The sequence below is a fragment of the Eurosta solidaginis genome, chromosome 4 (genome assembly GCF_040869045.1).
Source record: "Eurosta solidaginis isolate ZX-2024a chromosome 4, ASM4086904v1, whole genome shotgun sequence".
In the NCBI taxonomy this organism is placed as follows: domain Eukaryota; kingdom Metazoa; phylum Arthropoda; class Insecta; order Diptera; family Tephritidae; genus Eurosta; species Eurosta solidaginis.
Window position 1 is genome coordinate 201,514,375 of NC_090322.1, and position 12,603 is coordinate 201,526,977.

At 35.3% G+C, this 12,603-nt stretch overlaps 1 protein-coding gene across 8 annotated transcripts in view; it reads left to right on the forward strand.

Moving 5' to 3' along the window:
- The window catches only part of LOC137250896 (frequenin-2), a 287,641-nt gene that overhangs the window by 146,956 nt on the left and 128,082 nt on the right, over positions 1 to 12,603 (forward strand). For 7 of the 8 annotated variants that reach the window (XM_067784578.1, XM_067784576.1, XM_067784580.1 and 4 more), the window contains one exon: positions 12,267 to 12,546. In XM_067784578.1, the coding sequence (XP_067640679.1) occupies positions 12,483 to 12,546 (64 nt within the window). In that variant the 5' untranslated portion in view covers positions 12,267 to 12,482. The remainder of the gene's footprint in view (positions 1 to 12,266; positions 12,547 to 12,603) is intronic. The other variant, XM_067784585.1, reaches the window with a different exon arrangement.

Genomic DNA, 12,603 nt, shown 5'->3' on the forward strand with positions numbered 1-12,603 from the left:
CATATGGAACTAAGGATCACCCCTTTTCAAAATACTCATTAACAGCTTTCATTTGATACCCATATCGTTCAAACAAATTCTAAGGTCACCCCTGGTCCACCTTTATGGTGATATCTCGAAAATGCGACCACCTATACAACAACCACCACTCCCTTTTAAAACCCTAATTAATACCTTTAATTTGATACCCATATCGTACAAACATATTCTAGAGTCACCCCTGGTCCACCTTTATGGCGATTTCTCGAAAAGGCGTTCACCTATAGAACTAAGGTCCAATCCCTCTTAAAATGCTCAGTAACACCTTTCATTTGATACCCATATCGTACAAACAAATTCTAGAGTCAGCCCTGGTCCACCTTTATGGCGATATCCCTAAATGGCGTCCATCCATAGAACTATGGCCTACTCTCTCTTAAAATACTCTTTAATACCTTCCATTTGATAAAATTGTCATAGAACCACATTCCAGGGTTACCCTAGGTTCATTTTCCTACATGGTGATTTTCCTTATTTTGTCTCCATAGGTCTCAACTGAGTATGTAATGTTCGGTTACACCCGAACTTAGCCTTCCTTACTTGTTTAGTTTAAATTTTGTTCCCAATTTGAATTATGATTTTGATTAAAGTTGCATGGGTATTATATTTAAGAGCGTTATTCTTAAATATCTTGTGATACCAACACATATTTGTTTTTGAATTAAAATTACGATTGTTTGAAAAATGTCTGGATCTAGAAAAATTGCGGGATTTAGATCTATTTCTATCCTTAGATCTTGAACGGATTTGTAATTGATTAATATCTTTAGAAATTTTATTTAAATTTTGATAAATAACCGTAGTTAATTCAGTTAAATTTTTAAGGCATTGTTCTAAAATATTATTATTTATACTCGAAACTATAGGAGATTTGGAAGAATGAGGTTTGTTGATTAAATCAAAAAGGTCGTCAGCTAAAATAATTACTTCATCTTTATTTTGATTGCTACTAGAAGTTACATGGATTTGTATTTCTTTTGGTAATTTACGAATCCATAATTTGAAAAGTAATTCTTGACTTACAATGGAGTCAGCACCTATAAGTGATTTCATAAATCTGAATAATTCAAGTGGTGAATGATCACCAAATTCAGTTTCACAAAAAATTTCTTTGATTGTATTATATTTACTGAAAAGAGGAGGAGGGTTAATAACGTTTAAAATGTTAGATATGATATCTCGTTGAAAAGAAACTAAAACATTTTGAAATTTTTAATTATCATCATTGATATTGTTAATTTCAAATTTGTCCTTCAACAAGTAAAAACCAGGCATCAGGAGATTCTTGTCAAAATTGTGGTAATTTAATAGATTTAATAGAAGAAACATTTATAAAGTTATCTTTTGTTGAAGTATCTTGTGTTATATTAAGGATGTTGTCTTGTGTTGTATTAATTTTAGAATTTGAGTTGTATTGTGAGCCATTGTGTTATTTGTATAGTTCTTATTTTGATTTTCTGAATTGGTACAAATACAAGTTCGTATTGTTGAACGTAGAGCCATATGAAAACAAATTTAAATGAAAGATTTGAAAATTAGAAAATATTTAAGAATTTTTTTGGAAAGGGAGTTATCAATTTAAATAAAATATTTATTTTTATACTAGCAGACCCGGCAGACGTTGTTCTGCGCAAAACTTGGCCTATCTGCATACATTTTAATAAGTTTTTCCGTCTAACTCTGCCCAACCCCTCTACACTTTTTCCTAATCTTTTTATTCACTCCTACCTCCGTCTTTTTCGCTTCATCTGCATCTTCGTCTCTTACCTCCGTCTTTTCGCTTCATCTGCATCTTCGTCTCATTTCTCTTTCTCAGTCTCCATCTCTCTTTTCTCTTCTCTCAAGTTTTTCTCCTTCTTCTTCATCTCTTATTGCCAGTCCCAGAGGGTGGTATGTAATTTATTCCAGTCCCATTCCTAGTCTCAGTCCCAGTTCCACTCCGAGTCTCGATCTCAGTCCCAGTCCTAGTCCTAATCCCAGTCCCAGTCCGTCTCTGGTATACTTCCCGGAAAAAAGCATCGCAAATACTAATATCGGCAAATCTATATACGAAATTTCAGGCAAATCGAATAGGACGTATGTAAATAGGTATGTGGGTATTATTAAGTCTTGTTTTTATTGCGGCTTCGCTTGCATATTTATCAGTTTTGCCAGGTTGATGTGACTATTTTGAATATCACAATGAACTTTAGAGCTCTCAGCAACAGCTTTCATTTGATATCCATAATACACAAACAATCTAGGGGTATCCGGGACCATGTTTTGGCCTATATCTCGAGACCCTAGTCACTCAGCGGTGTAAAACTTACTCTGTATTATAGCACACATCAACAGCTTCAATTTGTATCCGGGTCCATGTTTTGGCCTATATCTCGAGACCCTAGTCACCCAGCGGCATAAAACTTACTCTGCACTAAAGCACACATCAACAGCTTCAATTTGATACCCGCAAAGTAAAAACATTGTCTAGGCGTTCACGAGTCCACGGTTGGCCTATATCTCCAGACCCTAGTCACCCAGGGGTATGAAAATTATCCTCTACTAAATCACTCATCAACAGCTTTCATTTGTTATCCATATTATATAAACACATTCTAGGGTACCCGTGTCCACGTTTTGATCTCAAGACCCTAGGCACGTAGCGAAAAAAAAAGCTAGACGTTGGCCGATTCTCAGACCAACCAAATATGCTCACAAAATTTCATGAGACGCGGTTCAGCCGTTTCGGAGGAGTTAAGCCTCTAAAACCGTGGCAGAAGAATTTTATATATTAGATATAAAAAAAAAAAAAGTTAATTTGAATAATTTATATAAAATTTTTAAAATATAAAAATAATTTTAAAATAAATTTGAAAAATTAAAGGGTTTAAAATTTTAATTTTAATTATAATTGAAAATTTTAAATTTAATATTAAAATAAAAATTATACTTACATAAAATTAAATTAAAAAAAAATATTAAAATTAGTAAGTAGTTGATTGATGATTGCAGAGATGTTGAGGGAATAAATGGCGTTTTTGGACGTGATAACAATTAGATACATCGCTGTTGCAGTTTATGGAATGGCTTTTTTATTTTCTTTATAAATCTCATCATTTTCATCGTGATGTCTTATACTTTAAATCCGTTCTTGTGTTTATTGTGCGTAAAATTGTTGCAATAGCTCTTGTTGTAGTGAAGTGGATAACTTAACCATTGTTTTAAAGCGTAGTATATTGCTTTTTAGAGTTCTTTATTAATTAACGATTCGTAGAAGAATTTTATTTTTATTTATGTTGCATAAAATTTATAGCATGTCTGCTAGTAAATTTCTGCTATAAGTACTTTATGTTTTTATTTGATTGTCCGCACTTATTTTTTGTTTTTGTTTCGTATATAGAATTTACAGCGACTGTTATATGCAATTTGCACAAAACATTGTTTACTAATTTTTTTTTAAATCGATGTGCGATTTACAATTATGGTACTATGATTTTACTCTTTAATTTTTTTATTGTTTCTTTAAAAGTTTTAACAATTGATTAAACTATTTTGTTCATCAAATCTGCTAAAATTTAGTTTCCGTTTTCGGGTGTTTCCACACAGTCACATCTGCGAATGTCTATGGAGTTTCACTTATTTTCACAATAGTAAATGTTTTAGGCACTTTCAAAAAGAAATACTTTTAAAGTTAACTATAGCTTCGTATTATAATCACTAAAATTCATAATTTTTTGTTTCTGTTTTCAAGTGTTGATTATCAAATAAGTTTTATTTGTTTGTTGATGCCGAATGTATTTCCAAATTGGATTTCAAGTAAACAAACTGATAGCTGTACGTTTAGTCTGTTTCGCACAACCATTTAAGTCGTTGTAAATATGACGGAGTAGTTACTTTAAAATTGCGAAATTTTTTGTTCAAAAAATCATTTATCACAAGCACGAGATATTATATATACAAGCACGGACAGATATAGATTCAGATAATAAATGCATTTTAATTAAAAATTAGCGAATGAAAATTTTCGTAATCATTACAATCATTAATGTAATAACATATTCGCGCAGGATCGTTGGTAGGATCGCCAATATATCAACTATTAAATTGATATTTTTAAAAAATTATTTATTTTTGGTTTGAAGCATAAAATTTATTAATCAAAATTTTTCATTTTGGTATCACCAACATTTTCATTTAAAAAAACAAATTCGATAGAAAAATATTTAAAATTCAAAGTATAAAATACAAAGTTTATAACTTAACAACAAATAATTAACACTACAGCCCCCTAACTGGCTGGGGATACATTTGACTGATATTCTACCTCAGTAGCGGTATGCTTGAGCTAAGAAAAAAACCCGCACCTTTCCTCTTTCTTAGGTCGAACAAAAATTTCCCAATTCGAACGAAATTTGGCAAGAACAGCGTTTTAAGTGCACAGCTGGGTATATAATGTTCGGTTTCACCCAAATTTAGACTTTCTTACTTGTTTTTATTTACTTTTTCCAAATAAAATTTAAACCGTGTACTAACCACAATGCGGTTACTGGTTAGAGCCACTCTGAGCAAACTTGTGTTGGTGAACTCCTTGTAGTTCGTAATTGATTTTACATGCCAAATTGCATAACACCAATTGGCAACCGCCGTGGTGTGATGGTAGCGTGCTCCACCTACCACACTGAAGATCTTGGGTTCACGCCCCGGGCAAAGCAACATCAAAATATTTGAAACAAGTTTTTTCAATTATAAATTGAATTTTTCTAAGCGTGGTCACCCCTCTGCTGTGTTTGGCAAGCATTAAAACAAGTAGCTCCTATCCCGCTAATTTGTAGGCAAAATTAAGAAAGGAGCACGACGCAAATTGGAACTCGACCTAAAATCATTTCGAAGGTTATCGCGCCTTACATTTATTTATATATAACAAATATATTAAAGACCAACAGAAACACGGAGATATTTTGGGTTGAAATTCCTAAAAATGCATTACCGTTGTTTGCACATTTTCATGTGTTATGAAAATATTTTGACAGAGTATAAATCACAATTGTTTAAGATGAGCTTTTGTATATTTATATTACTCATACTTTTGTTCCAATATGTTGAGACAAAGCTTAACAAGAAATTTACATTTTAATATTTTTTATACAGTACGCAAATTCACAAATTGTATATTAGAAATATATGAACATGCATATTTATATACATATATTATTTTTATACTCAGCGTGCTTTGCTCACAGAGTACATTAACTTTGATTGGATAAAGGTTGGTTGTATAGCTTTAAAGGAATCGAGATAGATATAGACTGCCATTTTTCAAAATCATCAATTTCGAAAAAAAATTTTATTGAGCCATGTCCGCCCGTTAACACGATGACTTGAGTAAGTATTGAGATATATTCACTAAATTTGGTACACGAGTTTATCTGGACCCAGAATAGATTGGTATTGAAAATGAGCGAAATCGGATGATAACCGCGCCCACTTTCTATATATAAAACACTAGAAGACCAGGCAGACGTTGTTCTGCCTTAAAATTTGGCGTTTATGCATACGTTTTAATAAGCTTTCTCCTGACCCTGCTCTCCCCCTCTTCACTTTTTCCTAATCCTTTTATTCACTCCTCCCTCCGTCTTTTTTGCCTCGTCTATTTCCATCTTCGACTCATTGTATCTCTTTCTCAATCTCCTTCTCTCTTTTCTCTTCTCTCAATTCCTTCTCATTCTTCTGCATCCCCTATTCCTGCCCCAGAGGGTGGTATGTATTTTATTCCAGTCCCAGTCCCACTCCGAGTCTCAGTCCCAGTCCTAGTCCTAATCCCAGTCCCAGTCCGCCTCTGGATAATATATTACTCTTACTAAAGCATTCATCAACAGCTTTCATTTGATATCCACATTCTATAAACACATTCTAGGGGTACCGGGGTCCATGTTTTGGCCTATATCTCGGGACCATAGTCACCCAGGGGTATGAATATTACCCTCTACTAAAGCACCCATCAACAGCTTTCATTTGATATCAATATTCTATAAACACATTCTAGGGGTACCCGGGGCCACGTTTTAGCCTATAGCTCGAGACCCTAGTCGCAAAGGGTATGCAATTTACCCTCTACTAAAGCACTCATCAACAGCTTTCATTTCATTTCCATATTCTATAAACACACTGTAGGTGTAACCGGGTCCACGTTTTGGTCTATATCTCGAGACCCTAGTCACCCAGGGGTATGAAAATTACCTTCTGCTAAAACATTGATCAACAGCTTTCATTTGATATCCATATTCTATAAACACATTCTACGTGTACCCGGGCCCACGTTTTGGCCTATATCTTGAGACCTTAGTCACCTACTCTATATCTCAAGATAGATCAAACTACACACGGGGTTCAAAACAAATTCAAAATCGGTTCAGTAGTTTAGAAGACCATTGGTCTCAAACATAGTGACACGTGTTTTTTATATATTGGGATTTTGGAAAACACAAAAACCTGATTATTCAGTAAATAATACAGCTAGAATATTGAAGTTTGACATGTGGTCTGATATTCAGACTCTGGATAAAAATTTGGAATTTTTTTTTTAATGGGCGTGGCACCGCCCACTTGTGATAAAATCAATTTTACAAATGTCATTAATCATAAATCAAAAATTGTTAAACCTATCGTAACAAAATTCGGCAGAGTGGTTGCTTTTACTATTAGGAGTGCTTTAAAGAAAAATTTACGAAATCGGTTAAGGACCACACCAACTTTTATATAAAAGATTTTTAAAAGGGTCGTGGATAAAATAAGCTATATCTTTGCAAAAAAGAGCTTTATATCAATGGTATTTTATTTCCCAAGTGGATTTATAACAGTGAATAGGAAAAACTTCAAATTTTAAAAGATGGCCGTGGCACCGCCCCTTTTATGACTAAGCAATTTTCTATGTTTCGGGAGCCATAACTCGAAAAAATATTAACAAATCGAAATGAAATTGTGTACATATTTTTTCCCTATAGCAGGAAATATTTCTATTAAAAATGGACGGGATCGGTTAAAGACCACGGCAGCTTAGATATAAAACAAGTTTAAAAGGGTAGTATACTAGAATAATTAGCTATAACTTAGCAAAAAATAGTTTTGAATCAATGATATTTCAATTATCAAGTTTTATTGTAAGAGGAAATGGGGAGACATTTTTTTTTACACGGGCGTGGTGACGTGTTAAGTAGAAACATAATTTATCTGAAATGAAATGTACAATTGAAGCTCACGCTGAGTATATAATGTTCGGTTACACCCGAAATGAGACACCTTTACTTGCTATATACACATACTAGTTTTTTTATAAACAAAATATTTGCTTTTGCATTTTTTTGCTAACATTTTTTTTTAACACGCTTTTATTAGCTTGGCCTGTATCTATCTATGTATGTAACGGAATTTTTGAGCTTAATATTCACCGGTTTCTAGAAGTCTGATTAATTCGAAACTTGCATACGTATCAAGGGCCGATGACGATGTATTAATGTGATGGTGTGGTGACATAAGATCAACGGCCATAAGGTCAATTGGCCTTATTACCACTTTTAATGGTCATAAGTTTGATTGAAACGTTGCACACGTATCAAGGCTCGATTACAATGCAATAATGTGATGATGGGGTGACATAAGGTTAACGGACATAAGGTCAATTGAACTTATGACCACTCCAAATGGCCATACATTTGAAACCTTGCACATAATGGGAAAAACGTACTCCTTTGTTAATTATAGAAGTGGATGCATGGCACATCTACGAAAGAGCATACTGGAGCCCTGTTTAACAAGCTTTTATTAGCATGACCTGTATCTGTCTATGTATCTGTGTATCCTTGTATGTATGTAACGGAATCTGGAGTGGAGCCAGGAGCCTCGGTAATGCAGAGCTCCGAACTCCGTTGCACCTTTTTGAAGCATTTTAAGATAGGTACTTTTAGCTAGTGCAGGCCACCAGACTAAGGCACCATAAAGAAGAATCGAGCGCACAATGGCTGTGTAAGTCCAGTAGGTCACTTTAGGGGAGAATACCCAGGAGGTGCCAATTGCCCTCTTACAGGTGAACAGCTCTGGTGCTACCTTCTTGGATCGCTTCACTTTATGGTCACTCCATAATAGCTTCATATCCAGAATGACTCCCAAATACTTGACTTGATCACTAAACGCTAAGAACGTATCCCCAATTCTTGGCGGTGTAAGATTTGCTACTTTGTACCTCTTCGTGAAGAGGACAAGCTCGGTTTTATCCGGGTTGATTTCCAAACCTGTGGCGGGTTGTACTCCTGGAGCAGCTCCAGGATGTCAGCTGGGTCCGTTGGCGTCACTGGAACCCAGGCTCTAGCCCTTGGTCGTGTGGGGATATCACCCGCCTCCACTTCCTTGAGGAGCGCGCCCAGAAATACCACCCCTATCAGCATGACGGCGGCCCTATAGAGGTTTACCGACCTGGCGTTTTTACAGGCAATTAGCTTGCCATTGCTTTGGAACCACCCTGCACCGGTGTAAGATGGCGGTGGACCAGGGTTGTCTTTCTTAACCTTAACGGCCACTGTAGCGATCGCGGACTCAATCCACTTCCATTGTTGTTTCGGGATCCTGCCATCCTCGGTGCTCTCTTCTATAATGCCAATGATCTGCCGATCCTTGGCAATTTCGGCGAAAGATCGCGTCCAGCCTCCCTGCGTCTTGGCCTTTTTCGGTGCCGTGGGGTTGGATTCATCCATATATATATATAAAAATTGCATTCTTAAAAATAAGAAAAACAGAAATAAAGTTCATAAGAATGAAACACTAAAAGAAAATAGGAAGAAATATTTATTTATTTGGGATTTCTTGTCCATTTAGTTTTGTTTGGTAAAGAGTTCCAGAGTTTGACAACACTGACAAAAAACGTTCGTGATGAAGTATTATAATGATGTTTTGGTACGATGAGGTTGCATGTTCTAATCGAATACGCAAAAGCCAACTTTTCAAAAAGGTACTCTGGATTTCTCGTTTTAATGAGTTTATGCATATAAATAAGATTACGGTACTTCAAGTAGCAAGCCAGATTGGAATCGAGTATCTTGTAACTAAATTGTGAGATGTGGTCATACTTACGCCTACAAAGCACATACCTTGCACAGCTTTTTAGGGCCATTGCAATTTTTCGCTCAGATGCGCTATCTAGGTGCCCGTAGATGAGTTCGCCAGAAGAAATGAGTGGAAATATAAAGGTTTTCACCAAACGTAATTTTGTGTCCTGCGGGACGAAGTTAGCTGTGTACCACAGCTTTCTTAGAATGAAATAACTTTTAGATATGGTTTGTTTTATATAATCGGAGCACCCAAGGTATGAATTAACTTTGTAACCAAGGCTAATTACAACTGACTCGAAATTTATAGACGAGTCTTCTAAAATTATTGGGGGAAAGAATTCCTCACATTTCGGCTTGTGTAAAATACATATGGCTTTGGTTTTTATTGCGTTAAGACTCAAATTATTACATTTGGCCCAAATAGAGATTGTGTCAGATCATCACTGATTCTAGCTATCAAATCTTTACATAGTCCTGTGGGACGGGATAGATATAATTGTGCATCATCCGCATACAGGTGTATGTACACATTGTGTGTATTGACACAATTTATTACAGCAGTAGACCATATCATTAATAAAAATACTGAACAAAATCGGGCCCAAAGTGGATCCCTAAGGTACCCCCGAATACAATCTTCTTAGCTCAGAAGCCATATTTTTAGTCAAAATCTTTTGCCAAAGATTACTAAGATAGTTTTTGAGTAGATTTACGGCGCTTTCAGAAAACCAAAAATATTTTTCAAGCTTGTGCAAAAGTATTGTATGGTCAACTTTGTCAAAAGCTTTGGAGAAGTCCAATAGAGTTAAAACAGTTAAATCACCTTTATCCAAGTACGGTCTAATATCATCAATTACTTTATAGATAGCAGTTGCACAGCTGTGACCCTTTCTATATCCTGAGTGGTTTTCGGCAAGAAGATTATTGTTGTCTAGATATTCAACTATTTGCGTAACCATTAGCCTTTCCAAAACCTTTGACAAAGAAGCAAGTATGCTAATTGGCCGAAAATCTGACGGAATGGCACCCGAACGATTTTTAGAGATTGGATTAACTTTAGCTATTTTCCATGAGTCCATCTAACTTGGTACGGTAGTTCTGCGTTTTAGAGTTTTTCGTGGTCAGATTAGCTTTGTTACGGGCAACGCAGTATGCTTCCCAGTTTTCGCGCATTGATGTACGTTTTCAACGAATGTACAGCCTGTTTCTCGTTTTTATACGTTGTAATACCACTCTTGTAAACCATGGATGTTTCTTATTGAAGTCTGTGGCCATTCTTACAGGGATATATTTATCATAAAGATAATTTAAGCTTGAAGTTAAAAAGTCTAGTTTTTGGTTTATATCTGGAAAGAACCAAGCTCTTAGAGCTGTCAGACACACATATAATGTCAAGCAGACTTGATTTACAATTATGACCAAAGCGGGTGGGAAAGTTATTTATTACTTCTTATTTATGACTTCTTAGTCAGTAAAAATCTTAGTAGCACGTGAGAAAGGACAGAAAAAAATTATAATTTCGCGGCTATCTTTGTAAAAAAATTAAAAGGAGCAGTGGGGTTAGTTTGTTTAATTTATATTCTATAGCATATGGCTAAATTGTTATTACTCCTTATTCAGTAATACTCAGGAAGGAAAAGCGCGCACCTGAGCACCGTATCTTCATAAAAAAATGGATCGCTGATGGCAAGACTTATGTGGAAGTGCATAATATCATTCTCTGCACACCAACAATGGTACTCAATGCTATCAAGTACCAACCCAGTGGCACAAATCGTGGAAGAAAACCAGCATTGTCGTTAAGAAAAGTAAAGTCTGTCGTCAAATACCCAAATCAATTTCCATTTGCGTCTGCTACTGAGAATAAAAATAACTTCAAAGAGACCTAAACCGTTGAGACTGCTCATCGCCCAGAGTTCAATAAGGGTACTTCTCCAACCCAATTGTCAACCTCACCTATCGCTGGCGAATCCTGTTACATTAACAGCCGAGGCTCTGGCGACCCCGACCACCTCATGGATCTAGGGAGTGGGAGGGCGGGATGGCCTAGAAGGTCGCATGTGGTCATAAAAAAAAATCATTCCCGATATGGACGGGCTTGGTACCGGAACGTACCGGATCTGCATCCGGCAAAGGAATACCAATGATAAATATTGTTTATTAATTTTTCTATAATTGAAAAATTATTTTTTTATTTGGCAAAGGAGAAAGAAAATAAAAATAAAAATATAAAAAGGTATAATAATAATAAAACGAGATAACGCGACAAATTTGTGCATAGGTTAGATTTAACTCACTTAGGTGATACCATAGACTACAATGTCCCATATCACAAGATGATATCAGTGAGAGATTTTAGGTTGTTTATTCTTAGTTAGTTGCGTTTAGCTTATACTGTCATAGCTGGGAGTATAAAAAATTTGGTTTGTCTTTGCTCTAAAAATATGAACGTATCATAAACATATTTAACAGGCGAGGTTCTGGCGACTCTATGCTCTGCATGGAATCAGGAAGTAGAGGGAAGGGATGGCTTAGAAGGTTTAATAACTGACTTAATTTGTTTTGTTGATTCTCCGACAGGGTAGATAAATGATGTATATTGATACTGATGATGGCACAATGCCGATACCGGGTTGTCTCAAACCAAATTTGACAACGGATGACGGAAAATCGTTCCAATATACATCAAGGTTTAATAAGTTCATATCAAATCATTCCTGAGATGGTCGGGCTAGTACTTTAATTGTGCTCTCTAAAATCTTTGTGGAATGTCGTTATCGGAACAGCCGCAACAGAAACTTGCCTAAAAAACCCTTCCTAACGAAACACTGTTTTGGTCTTTATGATTACTGTGCATTCATACGCTAGCCTAAAAGTAATTGTGAAAGGCTACAAGTGACGGCTACCTGGCTGCCTGGAATTTTTTGGGTGATATTGGAAAACCCATATTATTTCTATGCCATTAGAAGTTAATCATGAGCAACATTAGCTAGTTGATTAGTTTTATCATCTTTCAATCACGGCAAACATCTTCGTTACCCAACAAAAAGTTGCTTTGGGTGGTCCCCTACCAAAATATTCCTCTAAATTTTTTATTGCACCTAATTATTATTTCTTTATAAAAAAAAAACTGTTTCCCTTTATTTTCAGATTAACTCCCAGCAATTTTAAATAAATAACAATAAAATTTTTCATAGGCCAACTTGTGATTTTTAAAGTATGAGCACCAATATTTAAAAAAAAAAAGAAAATCAGACAAATAAAATTTATAAAAATAACGGAAATAAACGGATTAATTGCTTGAAAGCTAACTGCTAATAATCGGCACAAAATAAATCAACACATATACCAACACACAGAAAAAAAATGGGCAAGAAAAACTCCAAATTGAAGCAAGACACCATCGATCGACTGACGACGGCCACATATTGTAAGTATAATTTTACGAGTAATTAATGTAAATACACTTAAGAAAGTTGTTAACATG